The sequence below is a fragment of the Athene cunicularia genome, assembly GCF_003259725.1.
Source record: "Athene cunicularia isolate RWA chromosome 2 unlocalized genomic scaffold, athCun1 chr2_part1, whole genome shotgun sequence".
Taxonomy (NCBI): Eukaryota; Metazoa; Chordata; class Aves; order Strigiformes; family Strigidae; genus Athene; species Athene cunicularia.
In genome coordinates this window covers 97103142-97120458 of record NW_020799095.1, presented here as the reverse complement: position 1 = coordinate 97120458, position 17317 = coordinate 97103142, and the positions used below count along the sequence as shown (strand labels likewise).

Below are 17317 nucleotides of genomic sequence, written 5' to 3'. Positions count from 1 at the left end.
TAGATCCTACCATGTTCCCTGGTTACCAACAGAAGAACATTAACACAGGTTGTGGGTGACTGACTCGACTGCAGGTGTTCGCAAACTGGTGGGCAGACAGAACTCACACTGAAGTTTTTCCTTCCATATGGCAACAAATTTACATTTCCCTTCTTCACTTGTCAGCACTAAGTTCATGAAAATCACAGCCACCTTCATATCTCTTACCATCTCTGACAACCATCATCTCACTGTCAGTGGTGGATAAAGTTGGTCAAATTCAGAAGTTATTTTAGAGTGGAAAAAGAGGAAAAGAAGAGGCAAAAGTAGAGAAAGATCTACAAGTGAAACAACCTAATAAAGTAATAAGTTTCCTTAGAAAAAATAGGAAAAAAAAGCCACTAAATAATATCAAACATATTTCACAGAAACTCTGAAGTCATAAAAAAACGCCAATAGCTTTAAACCCACAATATTCCTTACCTAGGCTATCCTTGTGTACTTCAAGTAAAAAACCATCATGAAAATCTGGCTCACAGGCACAGGGTACGGGTTTAGAACGGAAGCGCTGGTTTCGAAAATGTAAACACAGAGTGAAAGTAGAACAGATTTGGCCAGGCAGAGGCTCCGGTTCCTGAAGATGTTCCAGAAAAGCTTTTCCACCCAAAACCTGAAGGTAAAGATACCTCCGTGTTGGGTCAATGTTAGCTGTAAAGCGTAGCAATAAAAATGAACAGACTACAAACTGATCTTAGAAAGAATGTGAAATATCAGTTAACTAACAGGAGAACAGAAAAAATAAACCCAAACTTTAAAAAAAGTATTTAGGAGAAAGCCATTTTAAAATGTATGGAAGTTATCTTAATGTAAAATAAATCACATTTTTTTAAAAAGTCACATTTTATGCAACACTAATTTCTGCTGCTTACATTAATTTACTCCCTGTAGATAAGCAGGAAAAACATCTACCTTCATGACAGTTCATACTGGATTACTAGTTCAGAGTTCAAAAATCAGAGCCTTCAGATTTCGCTCAAAACTATGATCCAAATATTAAAATGCCGGCATGTTTGTTCCTTGCGACCGTGGCGGTGGCTCCGCCAGCCCCGATTTTAAAGGCTTCACTCTGCTCATGGTAGGTCGCGCTCCTGCTCTACCCCCCACCACTCGATGGGCTTGACGGGGCACCCCGGGGTGGGCGAGGGCGCCGCGCCGCTTCTCGGGCGCTGAGGGCTTCCTTCGCTCCTTCCCTCCGCTCCGTGGGGCGCAGGCAGGGGCTCCTCGGGCTTGCTTTCCCCTGCCCCGGGGGTCGTCCCTGGGTACTTGGCTGAGGGAAAGCGGAGAGGCGCTAGGCAGGCGGTTGCAGTGCCCGTGCGTGTATCTATGTCTTATCGGATATTTTGCTAGTAAAAAAGGATTTGCAGGGGTCCTTCCCGAAACTGTTTAAGCTTAATGCCGTCTCTTCCGTTTCCGTCAATTCCTCCCTCCTCAGCCCCCCGGTTTTTGCTCCTGTCAGGCTGTTACGTGCCGAGCTATAGCTATACGCTGTCGCTCCAAGATTAAAATGCCGTATATCATTTTACAAGATTTGTAGTACCTGTGGGTTGCCACTGGACTAAAGGGTCGTTTTTTTCATTTAGATGCGATATATCGCTGTTTTCAATGACAACCCCCCTCACTTCCGCTATATTTAAACTGCGATTAGGACTGGTTAAGGAAGTGTTTTAATCACCTTCGTACATGGTATGAAATCAGTTTAAGGTAATCTACCTGAGATTATTTTGTTTATTGCGGGCTAAGAGTTCCAGTGCAGGCTTCCAAGTAGCAAACCCTTATTTTTCCTGCTAGTGAGTCTCTTTACCGTATTACTTTAAAGGTAACCTTTACCACCTTTCATGGAGGGCTGCACAGCCTGGGATGACTCTGCAGGCTCACGGGAAGTCATTCCCGATCAGCTGACTAGCCCCAGGAAACACTTCACGGCTGAGTTCTACGTCTGGGAGTAACAGGCCGTTGAAAACCAGCCAGTTTGGAGTGACAGTCTGCAAGTGCTGTTACGTCCTCTTTCACAGTGAGCTCATCAGCGCCAAATTCAGTGTTTCCGCAACTGGTGACGGCAGCAATTCGTACACACGGACTTGCTTATAAATTAGAGGGAAGCGACCGAAAATTTTACGATTGTCTTCCTGTAACAGTTTCTGAGGAAGGACACAACTCGAATTTCTCTTTCTGTGCCATCAGTAGCTGCCCTGATCAGTGATAACCCGTGGCAACTCCTATGAAATAAATCCAAGATGGTCTGTAGCATTTTCACCCTTAAAAGATGAAAAACAATTACTCTATATGAGTCAAGCTATTTACAGGCTTAATATGTAATATCAATGTTACCGTTAGGTGTCACTTGAAGCCTGCCAATCTCAGCATTAATCCTTTGAGTGACTTACCTACTCTATATCCAAAAAAAGAGGGAGAAAACAAGTTTCCGAGCCTTTATTTAAGTTTACAATGAGACAGGACTATTCACAGAAGTGGTCAGGATGTTTTTGTGGGACAGGGACCAAAGTCTCTATTAGTAATCTGTTAAGAAATAATCACCTTCGTCAGAGGATGAGCAGCCACTTATAGAAATCATGTTTAATCGGAATTGAAGTAATTTAGACTTTTCACTATTTGAAGAGCATCCTGTATTGTCCATAAACCACGCTGTAATTCAGTAACTTCTGTTGCTTTAGCCAGCAGTGTCAGTGGGAAATGTTGGTCAACTGGCAATAGATCTAGTGATTTCCACGCTTGACATGACTAAAGTTGGTTACTTCTACACTGATTGCCTCGTGCCAATGGTTGGAAATAATCCATATGCAACAGGAGAAGAAAACTCAGTGGAGCTGAGTATAAATGCTGAAGGTGAGTATTGAATGCTGATGGTATTTGGAAGCTGCATAAGGTGCAAAAATGTCACATTTACTTTTTATGTTGTTACGTTTTGCTAGTGGGAACAATGTTTAAACTAAGGTCAGTAATAACTTCAGTAATTTATGGATAAGAATGTATTTACACTTCACAGAGGAAACTGTTACTGTTGTTATTTTGGATAACCAATTTGACATCTGAAACCAGTAAGAAATGTTGAATTTCAACCATATTACAGTGCTGCCAAAACTCTCTGCAGTTTTAATCCAAAGCAACATGAAGTGTGCACATACTTACAGTAAACTGTTGGAATGCAAGCTGAATTTTTGGTGTAGAAGGATATTTATCCTCCATCCCTTTCTCTGTTGATCATTGCATTTCATTTCATCTTTTTTTACCCTCTTAAATCATAGAAATCTCACAATAATCTGTCAATCTTTGTAAAGCTACATGAAGAGATTATCTGAGTCATTACAGGAAGCAGATCTTCATATATTTTTCTTCATTCAATCCTTTAAATTTATGACAAGTGAAATTAAGTCCAATTAAGACAATGCACAAAAATATGTATTTTCAACACTGTGGATGTTGTCAGGCTTTCCCATATGAATTGATATCTGAAAGGTTTGCTAGTCTGAGGTTTGTAAATGGGATCAATCTGGATAGCTTTAAACCCAGATGTCTTGCTTTCTTCTCACAAAACTTAATTACTTCTTATTGTAGTGTATTCCTTACCTTCAAAGAAACTTGTAGTTCTGCAGATCAGATCACCTTTTATAAAGGTATGTGTGTTCACAGATCGTTCTTACTTCACTATTCAGTTTGTATAGTTCTGCTGGCAAATAGTTTAAGTGGCCCAGCAAAATAGGTGCTATAACACCTGCAGTTGATACAGTTTTAGCTAACAGAAACTGACTTCTGCATTCATTGAGGATTAAGATTTTTTTTTGGTTTTCCAAGCCCCAGAACAGCCCACCTATGTTGGTAGATTTTAGTGTAGATACCTCCTTAATTATTAACAGTCTTGAAAGTACAAAATGGTCTGGGTTTTCCTTTTTTTTTTTTCCCTTTACTTTTATTAGTTCTGTATGTTCTTTTATTACAATAACTTAATTTTAGGTGTCACTCCAATTTAATTATTTTACAGTATTCTATATTAATTTAAACTGCATTCACTATGTAAAAAATAGGAATTTAGATTTAGTCATTAACTGGACAGTGGCTGTAATTTAAAATAAGCAGAATACCATGCCAGAAGAAATTTTGTGATGCAGTTTTTAACTTCAAAGTGTGGAAAAGTGCTTTATGATCCTACCATCCCATCGTACTCTAAAGCTTTTTTACACTGGTATGAATGGCACACAAAACAAGTGGTACTGTTGTTGTTAATGGGGTCTTAATGATAATCTTTATCATTCTACGTATAGTTTTGATTAAATAAACAACCAGAGGAGTCCTCTGCTTTTTAAAAATATATGCGAAGCTGAAGACTAAATGGATATGAAGAAAAATTTACATCACTGCTAAACGTTCTATGTAACACCTAGTATTGTTGGCTTTCACCTTTTTTTTTCTAAGGACAGAATATATTTTTCACTTCTTTTCTCTGTCTTTGTATAAAGAACAAGTACAGACCATTCTGTCAAACACTGCTTTCCTGGGTAAAAAGCAGCAAATGTGCCAGAGTCGTTCTTCTGTCTAGCAGCCATGCCTACCAGTGTGATGATGAGCAACTTCTTGGGTATGTTTGTGTCGTTAAAAGACCTAATTAATGTTTCTGTGCTTATTGACAAACTGACATATTTCCCTCTACTGAATACTTTTGTCAGGGTTCTTTTGCTTGGCTGTGCTCATAGGTGATAAAATAGTTAATATATTAGAACATTATGTTCTATAGGATTAGTCTCTGAACTTTGTTAGTTACCACTTTTAAAAGTACTGAGCAAATAGTAAGCTGTGAGTAAATTGCACTTGGTTTGCACTGTCAGGCAACAGAGCCTCAGTTTTAACTTCTTCCTTTCTTGTAGCTGCAGGCAATGTCAGGGATTAGCTGCTAACATGCAGGTCACAAATTACATTTTTAATGGTTAATGAGAATATTGGTTGGTTTCTTACCTCTTCTTCATTATTCTGCATTTTGAAGGTCATCTTTAATATAGTAAGTTGTCATTCTTTTTTTTTTTTTTTTAATAGGATATTATCAATTCTTATTTGTTGGGAGGCAACTGCAAGATTCAGTCTATATATATTTTTATTAGATGTTACCCCTTAAAAATCCAAGCATTACTCGCTGATTGAGGACATCATGAACGGTGTTTTAACAAAAACAAGCAAACAAAAATCAGTATTTTTTCAGAAGACCAATTGTTACCCTCAGGCTGTATAAATGTGTACAGCCTTAAAGGAGGTTTAGGTCCGTGCAGGTCCCAGATATAGTTACCAGTAATATCTGCATACAGTTGCAGAATGGCCAGCTGGCATGGAATGAAATGAGAGAACTAATGATTATTCAATGTGATCTGAGTCATAAGTTGCGGTGATTTAACCCCCCTGCCTCCCTCGGCACCACAGAATACCTCTTATAGCAGATTTACTAAAGAGCAAGGGTAGTGCATTCAGAAAATACTTAGACTTGACTAAAGTCTGCATGTACTTGTAGTGTGAGCTTATTAAAAATACTGCATCATGGTGAAGTCAAAGTTTGCCCTAACAAAAGCACATTTTATTTGTAAATCATTTTAACAACTATAAGCAGTTCTTCAATTTATGTGCTTATGTATCTGGTACTTGCTAGTTATTTGAGCCTCTGAAACGTGGGTACTTTCGTTCTCTTTGTGGCAGAAAGTGTTCAATAGTTTGTACTGTTTTGAGGCCACAGGCTACTTTTTTTAACTTTGATTTGAGAAGGAAGGGAATGTCAGTGCTACTCTTCATTGCAGGTGTGAGGTGTGAATGCTTGCAGCTTCTTTCTGTCACAAGTGGTAACACTGGTGTAGTGTCTTTTGTTGTCAGACTATTCTTGATTCGTTTCTAGGACACCTTTACGCTACCTACTTACACCTGATCTTGAGAAAGCAGTGGGAGGTCTTGTACAGGAGCTAAACTGGAAAGAAATGGAAAAAGTAACAGCTTACCCTGGAATAAATGATACAGAAAAAGTTCTACATATTCCTGGAGGTGGCATCACAAAAATGTTGTTTACCGAGAGGTGAGTTGCCTCAAGATAAGTACAGAAAGATATCAGAAGTCTTGGTTTTAGTACATGGGTAAAATTATCTTTTAAACTGCTGTCTTGTAGGAAAAGTTCCTCTTTTAATAGAAAAGGATTTCATAGGAATAGAACTTCTTCCAGATCCAGATTCAATAGGGAATTCCTCATCATGAAGTTAAAATATGATAAAAATATATGTGAGCTAAAGGAAAATAACAAAGCCTTTACAGTTGAGATCATGATTAATCTGATATCTGATTTTATTCAGACTGCAACTTGTAAATAGTAAAACTCCTGTACCTGTGATACTTTGACTAAAACTGTTTCCTGTGACAACTAGTTCCATCATCAGTTGTTTAAAAAAAACAAAAAAAAGATAAAATTCTGGTGGCTAAGAATGAGTTAAGATTTCGGGGCAAATTAGATGTGGGGATTTTGTTAAAAGGTGCATGCATCAGAAATTTTGCTGAAAGCATGTCTGAGCTTCAAATTTTGGATAATAATATTATTGTACAGCTGTGTTAGCTCTGCAAAAGGTGTTTGTTTTGTAAATGTCAGGTGGAAAATTCACTTATATTTTTTTTAGCTATTGCTTTTGACACCTGTCCAAACTGTTGCATCCAACAGCCGGAGAGTTACTAATACCATGCTTACCTTTGCACTGACTTCAGTATGGAAACAATATACAAATGCAAAACAAAAGACCTCCCAGGACTTTAGGAAAAAAAAATAAAATAACCATCTTCATATCTAAATGAAAAAATGGGAATATTGTGAGTAAAGCAGTGATCTGCAGCCTGCCAAAGTGCTGTTTGAAGTACACAGAAAAAAAAGGAGTGATTGTATCAAAGGATCTGTATAAATGCAAACTACGTATGTAAAAGAGGCCCTGAGTAACTCTTCCATGACCTAGGATTCCTGCCTCACAAAGCAAAGAAGAAATGCGAGACTAAGAAAAATAACATGAAGTATGCAAATGTAATCAAGGAAGTATGAAGAGGAAAACAAATACCTATATGTATGTGCATAGATTTTTACTTTTTGTTTGGTTTGCGGGTTTTTAACAAGCCATATGCAGGTTGTTATTGCTCTTAATACTTAAATATAATTGTTCTGTATTTAGAAAAGAAGTAGAAATGCCTGCTCATTTTTGTTGCAGCTGTTCAAAAGGAGTGCAAATGGCAGTTCTTCTGAAATTCTGCTCAGAAGGGGACAACATCCCTGATGCATTTGCTCTTATTAACTATCTTAATGAATGGCTTCGGCTAATTAAAAGTGAAGTAAGTGCTGTTTGATCTAGAGTTCTTCCTTTCATATTTTATATATGTTATTTTCATTTTTCTTCAATTATGGAACATAAAGAATATTACTCAGCTGAATTTTAGAAAAGTTTAAAATGTTATGGGTTGGATTTGTTTTGGCCCTTAATCATCAAGGATATGCCAAATTGAAGATATATTTTGATTAAAATCTCACCTGAAAAACCAAACCTAAATAGCAGTTCTTTTGTCTGAGGGGTGGGGGGAAATTGTGTAAAGGTTTGATCAAGTTCAAGCTTCCATTGCTCTTCTCTAAAGCAACCCACAATGATACTGACACTTGAAATGCTGCCCATTATTTTAATACGTGTGCCAGAGCTACAATGACATCATTACTATTTAAACTTATTAATTACTCTGGTTTTGTTGCAGAGCAATAATTCCACAGATACTTCTTCACAATGGAAAATACCAAGTTCTTGGCGCTTACTTTTTGGCAACGGTCTTCCACCTGCACTCTTCTGATCAGTTTTGAATTCTTCTGTAAGTCACGTATGCAGTCTCAAACAGCCCTTGCGAAGGTAATTACATAGTAATTGCCAAGCAACAGCGGCTTACTTTGTCTCTATACGTTTTTTATTTAAGAACAATTCCTTTCACATGTGTGGGTAGCTAAAGAAATTAAGGTAACTTTTACAAATTGACCAAAGAAATATGTTTTGTACAGTTGCTTATTGAATAACTTTGGTTGACTGTTTGTTCTAATAAAACATTTTTTAAAAAACCTTTTTCTTTGGTTAAGTGTTACTTCTATGGAAAAGCTTATGGTGCACCTTCTTAATATAGCTGAGAACTTGAGACTGATGTGCAGGCATAGATTTTTTTTTTTTTTTATGAGGATAAAACCCTGCTCTTCCATATCAACTGTGGATCTTTGGTTTTTTCAGAACCTTCCTGGTGATAGCAGTGAAGATCAGTAGTGATCTAGTTCTGCCTTCTTTTCCCAGTGCTGTCATGGTAGCTTCAGCTGGGGAAACTGCCAGCAATAGAGCAGCCTGTTCTATCTTTTCTGGCCTACCTCCATTTATAACTTCCCTTCTGCTTCCAAGGACTGCAGAGATACTAAAACTAAAGCTTTCTAGGAAGATGAGCCTTCTTAGACTAATTTGAGGATGAATACAGTGCTCTGAAATACAAAGGAATTAGAGCATTGCCCCAATAGCAGGCAGTCTCCTATCTGTATATTTTGTAAGCTTAGTCTGAGACACCAGCTGTGCGATGCGTAATTTGTGTGTTTAATTTAGTTTGTAATGGTACCTGCTGCGTTATTAAGCTACATGTTCCATCTTTTGGAAGTGCTTGGTCACATCAGCTTATTTAGAAGTAACTTTAAATCTAGAATTTCAAAGTTACAGCTTATGTATTAAGAGGCATTGACGTATATACAGGGTATAATTTTAAATACTTAGTCTGCTAAATAGATTCTTTTTTTTTTTTTGTTTGGTGTTTTTGATGATGGTATTGTCATGCCAGTAGTATAAACGATTCGGATAGGAACAGCAATGGTCCTGAAGAGATCTGTTAAAGGTGCAGGAATAAGATTCAGTAGTCAGCTTCACTTGAAAACTTGTGCATATTGGTAGAGAAAAGCAGTTAGTGAATGTGACTGCTCACCCAAAGCTTGCCATATTGTTTGTCTGTTTGTATTAGAAAGTTTGAGATGAGAATCACAGTGAATGCCTGTCCCATAAGACAAATACTGGCATGAATATTCAGTTGCTGTTCTTTTTCCACAAAACAATAAGAAATTTAAGTGTTTCCTAGTCTTAAATCTGTTTTGCAGGAGATAATGCAGGGCAAACTGAACCTTGGAGAACTGGTGTGTGCAGCAAATGCTTCATATAATTGTATGTCCAAATACCTTCAGATAATACCATAAAAGGTAGGCAGTCTCAAGTTAAATACTGTATTTGAATCAGTCACAAACCTAGATATGTGTAGAACAGTGTGAGTGTGAACATTGCTGCTGGCATTAGGAGAACTGAAAAGGCTTCACAATTAATTACATCTGCAGTGGTGGGTTTTTTTTGTTTGTTTTATAAATGTTTGAATTGTATTAACACTAATGCTTCTTAGAACTAAATACCATGCTAGAAATGTAAAGTAATCCTTTGCTCATATTAATAAGCTTTACAGTGGTAATGCATGAAGATGCCACGTTTCATGAAGATGTCATGTTTTATGGTGTAAAAAATGAGCTGTGAATAGATTTAAAGCATTCAGGCATGACTGATGTGCCTGTGATTGTGAATCAAAAGAAACTTGCAAGCTGCAACCAAAAGTTGAACCAAATAACATGGCTGAAAAGATCGCATTAGTCTGAGCTCAGAGATTTATTTTGGCTCATGGTCTTGTTTTATAAGAAGCTTGACTTCCTATAGGTTAAGTGGAAAGCTAAACTCTCTGCAGCCTGCCTTCATATAGATCCCATCATGGTGATACTTCCTGCTTGCAAACACTGTTTATTAAAATTTTGCATTTTTAAAAAAAGACTAATGACCTAAATATTCTTCTGATGCTATTCTTCATTGCAATGGATTCTGATTCTCTGTGAGTGTAACACATCACCTGTAACTGGACAGTAATGAGCACAGAGAGATTTGGTAACTGCTACAAGTGTAATTTACTGCTGTACATTAGTTTGGAAAGCTGAACCTGCCAAGCTGGTTGAAAACTTTGCCTCGAACCAGTAAATACTGAGAGAGCTTCTTGACTTTAAGCACACAGTTCTGTGTAAATCACAAGAATTACTTGTGTGTTCTTGTGCATTGCTAAATCTGGAACTGAGTGTTCATTTTCCTTGATTAGAATCTGACCTTCTTAAAAGTCAGAAGTTGAAGTTGATCGTGGCCCTGGTTTTTAGACCTGAAAAGCAGCTGGGTGTATCAGGTTTACCAGTAAAATCATCAGGTGACCTTAGAAGAAAGGTGTAGGAAATGCTCAGTTCTCCCCTGCACTGACTCCTCTGCACGCTCTAATGGCCGTGTTTGGTCTGAGGTGGGGCTTTGCTGATGTACTAGAGAACAGCTCAAGAAAGAATGGCCAGCAGGTCGAACATTCTCATCCTATGAACACAATCTTTGTTACTTTAGAAGGGTGGACGGATGTGGGTATGAAGAATATTTGAACTGACAGCTGCTACATGAAATGGTGGCTTTAATTTAAAGGGGGCAAAATATTTAACATGAGGAGTTTCGTTGGAATTGCTGAGCAAACCAGCGTGATGGAGGTGGCTATTTAAATCAGCTGTACCTTCTTGAAGCTTTCCCAAGGTGAAAACTTCAGAAAGAAGGGGATGAACCGCCAACCTCTGCATTGCCTCAATGTAGGTCCTTCTAGTAGATGAGCACGGGGTATATTCCTGCATTTGTGCAGGGCTCAGACAATTCCAGCTGTAAAGAATGAGTCTGGAAGGAATTTCTTCTATCACAGAGACTGGCAAGGTACTGAACAGTGCCCATCAAAGAGCCAGCTCTTCAACCAGGGCTTGCATGTTGCACATCCAGCTATTAGAAACAGCTACAGATGCACTGGAGCAGCTTCATGAGGCTCTTCCAACCATCACAGGATGGTGGTGTGGGGAAAAAAGGGATTATCAACAGGCACAAGCTTTTTACATTTCTTGGGAAGAGGGTGTTGTTTTTTTGGGACATCTTTGTTGGCTTTATTTAAATAAGCTGATTGTATAAGCTTTATTTATTTGGCTCTGTTTAGGTACTTTGTTCCTTTGGGATCAAATTAACTGCTTCATTTAGACCTATTCACAAGTCTCATTATCATTATTCTAACACCTGTGAATTTCAGCCAGCTGCAGTAGACTTACTATCTCTGCCATCTGCAGCCTGGTGTTCTAGATGATGCTCAGTACTTGCAAACAGGTTGTGGAGTACATGTGTTGCAACTAAGGAGTCAATTTGCATAAAGCCTCAGAGTTTAAATAACTTGCCACATACAAATAGCAAGCCCAAACAGGGTTTGCTGCAGCTGTTTGGCCCAGGCATGGAATTTTGTTCAAGAGCCAGAGTATACCGTGCAGATCCAAAATGTACAAGGTACTAAAAACACTAGAAATAGTGCAGACAACCTCTGTGGTTTTTAAATTATACAGCTTTACCCTTCTGATTTTTAAAAATTTATCTGGGCAATAAGCAGCATTGCTTGGGCATCCACAGAAAGGTAGAAAAATTTGTATTTATTGGTTGTATTAATCAGGATGCAGGCTGATATATGCCCAGCAGCATTTGGGAAGCTACAGTTCAGAAGTATTTCACTGCAAAACTATATTAATCAAAATCAAAGCAGCTATGATAGAATAAATTTCAGTCAAAATTAGTATGGCTTGGAACAAGAAGTGGTGATAAAAAGCTAGAGGAGGAAAAACAGGGATTCTGAAGCAACAGCAAAGGAGTGTTTGAGCACAGCAAAGAGGCATTCAGAATTTTTGAGGCATGTGAGTTGTTTTTTCTTTACTTTGGCCGATTACAGATAAAGATGCAATTTCTCATGAAAATATTCTTGCAAACAGCTTAAACATAGTAATTTTTATTATTGTCATTTTGGCTAAACCAGTACTTTTGGCTAAACTGGTACTTATGTTGCAAACATCTTAGGAAAATATATCTGCTGGATAATGACAGAATACATAGTTTAGTGCTTTTTTTTTTTTTAACCAAGATCAAGGCTTATTTAAAAAAAAAAAAAAACTCAACTGTTTGCAATGAGAACAATGCAATTAATGAGTGCAAGCCAACCAAGATTCTTTACACTCTCCGAGTGTTTCAAAATACAAGATCTGCTGGTAGTCCCTTAGGATTTGTGTGCTCTGGCTGGTTGCTGCACTACCCACCTCCTCTGGAGGTTAACAGGAATTCGGGCTGAAACGTTGGTTTCAGAGAAGTGGCTGCCCTACCACCTGCTGTTCCTTCGGTAGTTACACATCTGAAGAAAATCTGTTCATGCACTGAGAGAATACAATCCTGTGTGACAGCACCAGGCAAGTTTCAATTTCTAACACCATGGCAAGATCCCCAAGAAAACAGAGTAGCACTTGAATGTGTTTTAACTGAAAAGCACCATCGTGTAGTTAACTAGCAGTAGCTAGAGTAGCTTTCCTACCCCTTTTCCTTAAGATATTCTACCTTTTCATCTAAATCTTGCAATAAAGTTGTGAGAAAGGCAGGCAAGGGGAAATACAAAATTCAGATTTGTTGGTCTTATTCTCTACTCTTATTCATTGGACTGACTGTGACCTTTATATCCATGCTGGTCCTGAGCAGTGTTCCAGCAATGGCATCTCTTTTCAGCTATTAACAGGCAATATGAAGCACGAAATCTAGTATTTGTAAGCAGTCAGAAGTTCTTGAAGGCTTAGAGATAGAAAAATTCCAAGAACTTAAGTTCCTGCAATTTTGATCATTGTTAGCTCTTCTAATATCCTGCCCACTCTCTAAAGTTACAATGAACTCCACGCTCAAACTTGCATCAGCCTTCTCTTCCTGGGTTTGGTTTCTGGGCTGTCACACTGCAGTCTCTCCCTCTGGAGTGCACAGGACCTCAAAACAAGGGTGAGCTGAATTACTGTGTCCTCCAACTAGGAGTTTGCTCCTAGGGCATGGATGGGTGGTCTTAGCCAGCCAGATACCTTGACTTACCTCCACTGGAGATTCATGGCTGTAGAAATGATTCCTTAGGGCACTCTCCAGATAAGGAAGGAGCAGTACACAACTGATCGCTATACTGCAGGAAAGTCTGCTCGGAGGCTTGGGTTATAAGATAGGCACTGGTAGTAAAGATGAAGCCTGACCATTCCAGACAGGCCACAGACTTTTGTTTTTTAACACAATCCTGAAAAATAGCCCTGTGGCAGAAAAAAAAATTTAAGATTCCCCAGAGCAATGCTCATTATTTAAAAAATCCAGGTCTGAATTGTGGTATCTGCTATCTGATGCTTAACTACAACTCCTAAGCACTTACCCTAACACAGCCTGACTGCTGCACCCTCCTTGCCTGCCTGCCCCTTCATATACCAAAACCTTGCTGCAGAACAAGGTCACAGTTTCATCCTCCTGTTAAGATGACTAGCAAAACCACAAAGCACGTACCTCTGCAACATTGCTCCTGAGGATGGAAAAAAAAAAATATGGCAGCCAGTAAATTATAGCTTTTTCATTTAAAAATCTGCAAGTCTATGATTCTTCTAACCCCATTTCTTTCAAGGCTGCAATTACATGCTCCATTGTCATTTGTTTCAGAAATCAGCCTCTCCCTTTCCTTCACCTTTTAAAATACACTCCCAGTAGCAGTCAAGAATTGTGGCTTTGTGTAGAAATAACAAAACAAGTGCATATGTCAGGAGTCCCTGCGCCAGTGAGCTGACTTCTGCTGTCACAAGGCAGCCCTCAATAAAACCTGACAAAGCTCAGTGCGTGAAACTACTCCATCTTTAATCCCCTTTGCCTATTCATCGGTACGCTGCCAAAGTTAGTCCAGCAGCTCAGAAGATGAAAACTATTTTAAAAACAAGAGCTACCAGCATTTTGATGAGTCCACTCTGCAACAAGGGTCAAAGTACATTTAGCTCTCTACACCCCACCGGATAACACAAATTAGTCACATATTTGATCATTAGCAGCAAATAAAACAAGTGAAGCATGTGCACATCTCCAGTAGTCATACACCTTATGCTTATTCTCAATTCCAAAAGGACAAACATAATGAAACCCTAAATCATGGCTAAAAGGCATGAACTGCTGCATTGAAGACATATCAATCGGCATAGACAGGCTCCATTCCTGTACTGGAACAAGAGGGTTTATTGCAGTCGTTTTGACAGACCATGATGTCCCATATAAACACTCCTGGTCTCACAGCTGCACCAACTTAAAAATGAAAGCTGAAGCAAGCTGTGATGTCATTTTCTCCTCCAGCATAGGCTAGGAACAATACTAAACATATAAAGAAATTAAAATACTTAGGCAAACCAGACTCTGGTGATTTAAACTATTTCAAGATAGTGCCAAGCACAATACTTAGCTCAAGTAATGTCATTAAGTAGTGCCTTGATTCAGCTTCACCTTCAAGTTAAACACAACTCCGAGTACAGTTGCCTTCATGAATGAGCCTCGAAACCAAGTTAGGATTTCAGGTTACTGCTTATTTCAGCAAAATCTGCCTTAAGTGGCCTAGACATCCCCCCTCTTCCATGCTTTACTTGCAGCAACTCTATAATTTGTACAAAACCTGATACAAAAATATGCAGAGTACAAATTACATATAAAACCCCACCACGTTGTAGTTTAGACAATCATGTTAAAGATAGGTTTTTGGTGAATTAAGGTTTATCTGAAACTGTTGAAGAACATCAGCAAGCACAGAGTTGAGATCAGCTGTTACAGCAGGCGCAGGGCTGGAAACCCTGTTGAGTCCCGTAAGCACCATTCCAGCCTGCCCCCTTCCAATCCTGCTGCGCAGACTGGCAGGAGAAAGGTGACAAGAGGGGAGAAGTGAAGTAAAATACCATACATACAACACACTGCAATGGCACAGTCCAAAACCCATTTAATTAGAGACACCACTGACGTTGTGCGCTTTGCACCTGGCCCTCAGCATCCGTTAATTATGTATGACCATGGGCAGTGAGAGGTCAGCTTTCCCACTGTTCCCCTCCTTTAAAACATCACCAACAAAACACCTTCCTTTCACAAAGTGACTCTCTTGTGCATATTTCGTAGCAAACATCAGAAGGATTAACAAACCAACTGGTCAGATTAATAAAATAATATTCTTAGTGGTGTATTACAAAAGAAATGTGCAAGAGTTCCTCCTAGCTCAAACTACAATACTCAGCATCAATTAAAATATTTGCATAAAGCACATTCTAATCTTTTTGCCATTTTCCAGTTAAGACAGTATAGCAGGAAACCTTAAGGTAAAACATTTTCCACAAAACAGGCTCTTAACAGTTTCTGCCTAACATAATGCGCACACAACCGTGTATTGTCAATTTAAAAAAATATTTAATGCTGCCAAAAAGTATAAAAATACAATAAGAATGGCAGTACAAAACAAAATATTTCCTAATTTATTTCTTTTACATCTTTCTACAGTAATACCGGCATTATAAAAACACAAGATGGCAAATTATTTTGTTTTGCAAAGTGGCACGCTGCTGGTGGTCTTCATCCCCTCGATGCAGTTTACGCTGTAAACAGATAACTGAGGTCTTCTTGGTACTTAACAGACCTCACTTTTTGTTCCCGAAGAGGGGTTCATGTCTCGCTTTGCATGTCAATAATTTGCAGTTTATAGCTGCAGAATATTCACAAGTCTTGAAGGCTTAGGTGTCAGTCAGTCTCGGCCTGCGACACACAACGCAAAAGAAAGTCACCGATTCAGTACACAGTACAGAAAAAAAAAAATAAGAACAGACAACGGGTTTGCAATTCACTATAAACACCAACAGCTTCTCATGCATTCTCTGTGGCAACTACTGCCTACTGTTTGCCTGCAGCAAGGGCTCTTGGAAAGCCGTTGCTTTTTCAGAGGTATTTCCATATTATTCTATAAGACACATGCCTGCTGGAGAGCTTCACATATAGGCCTCAGTCCAGCAAGCCACTACTCTTGGGCACTTAACCACAAACACTGCAGAAGTCATCTTGGGCCCTGGTGGGACTACAGAAGGCTGCATCTCTCAACACTAACATCCCCTCTCATGGCTTTGTAGGCCAGTCCTGGCACAGCAGCATGGAAATGTTTCTAGCCAAAGGTTTCTCATAGCAAGGAAGACATCCCAACACTGGGCATTTTGTTCTTAGGGAAGATAAAGCTCTACTCTGAAGAACACAGAAAAAGACCTCGGTACTCACAAGCTACTACAAGTAAAACACTTCTAAATTCTGCAAGCACTACACTGATTTATAATGCAGCATTCTTTGATCAAAGACACATTAAAAATTTCTTCCAAGTATTTATCCTTCCAATTTAAAGAAAGACTCAGACAGAGGTGCAATTTTGAACACATTTATTTTTCATACATAAAAATGAAAGACTGACCTAAAGCTTCAGGGGAAAACAAAAAAAGCCCAGGAAGACTACTGCATGTTATGTCAACTTTGCAAATTTCATCCTGACTTAAGCCACTCGGCCATGCAGAAGACTTCCTCTTCTGTCAGCATTAATTTAGTTTCTTGTGCAGTCCTCAAATGACTCAGGTTTAACTGTAACGCCAAACAGCAAACTAAATAATTTGGTTAACATTCATTAAACTTAAAGCCAGCCAGGCTTTTTAATTGCCTGCACAATCCAGTCACACATACATGTATACACATTTACACCTCTTCCCTTTTCAGTGGGATATAAATTGATGACAGTAAATCATTTCACTCAAGGTTTTACAAAATAAGCTAATTTTTCACTTGCAACATCTTACTTCCATAGAATCAGTCCGTAATGTTTTTCCAATCACTATTTCATGCTGCATTCAATTATTTCACTTGATACATTTCAAGAAAAATACAGAGGTACCGTCACTCTAAGTGGACTGTCCCTGCACCAAGAACATAAACAGAAAACCTAAAGGACTAATTCCTAATTTGCAAGACCCTTGCAACAGAGGTCCAAATGTTTGTTACTGATTATTTTTTTTTTAATAAAAACAGGCATGATTTGTACAGAAGTGTTCATCTGAGGGTCAAACATTGTTTAATCAAATTCAAGGAAGTCCACTATGCATCAAATACTTTGACTGACTTATTTCCAGAACAGAGGGAAAAACCCAACACAGTAACACTTTGAATCGAGTGCAACAGCATTTTAGAAGCAGCACAGGACCAGCCAGTAGCTTGCCAGAAACTTGGGGGGGGGGGGGGGGGGGGGGGGGGGATGGGAAACTGTTGGC

The 17317-nt window shown here is 38.7% G+C and overlaps 3 protein-coding genes across 6 annotated transcripts in view; 1 reads left to right on the top strand and 2 right to left on the bottom strand.

Moving 5' to 3' along the window:
* The window catches only part of CEP76 (centrosomal protein 76), a 30129-nt gene extending 14542 nt beyond the window's left edge, over positions 1 to 15587 (bottom strand). For both annotated transcript variants that reach the window (XM_026843570.1, XM_026843571.1), the window contains exons 1-3: positions 15583 to 15587; positions 14989 to 14992; positions 13452 to 13455 (exon numbers count right to left, since the gene is read on the bottom strand). The gene's annotated coding sequence lies outside the window, so the exon portion shown is untranslated. The remainder of the gene's footprint in view (positions 1 to 13451; positions 13456 to 14988; positions 14993 to 15582) is intronic.
* PSMG2 (proteasome assembly chaperone 2) lies at positions 1040 to 8641 on the top strand. 3 transcript variants are annotated; one of them, XM_026843575.1, is made up of 8 exons: positions 1040 to 1114; positions 1856 to 2074; positions 2712 to 2883; positions 3613 to 3671; positions 4512 to 4630; positions 5924 to 6097; positions 7260 to 7380; positions 7792 to 8146. In XM_026843575.1, the coding sequence occupies exons 3-8, from the start codon at positions 2775 to 2777 to the stop codon at positions 7882 to 7884; spliced, it is 675 nt and encodes a 224-aa protein (XP_026699376.1). In that variant the 5' UTR covers positions 1040 to 1114; positions 1856 to 2074; positions 2712 to 2774; the 3' UTR covers positions 7885 to 8146. The 3 variants fall into 3 exon arrangements, with proteins under 3 accessions (XP_026699376.1, XP_026699374.1, XP_026699375.1); XM_026843574.1 differs by lacking the exon at positions 1856 to 2074 and adding an exon at positions 8307 to 8641 and having other exon boundaries at positions 1046 to 1114; positions 7792 to 7902; XM_026843573.1 differs by lacking the exon at positions 1856 to 2074 and having other exon boundaries at positions 1045 to 1114.
* The window catches only part of PTPN2 (protein tyrosine phosphatase, non-receptor type 2), a 34237-nt gene continuing 30184 nt past the window's right edge, over positions 13265 to 17317 (bottom strand). The window contains exon 10 of the mRNA XM_026841425.1: positions 13265 to 15776. Coding sequence (XP_026697226.1) covers positions 15755 to 15776 — 22 coding nt within the window. The 3' untranslated portion in view covers positions 13265 to 15754. The remainder of the gene's footprint in view (positions 15777 to 17317) is intronic.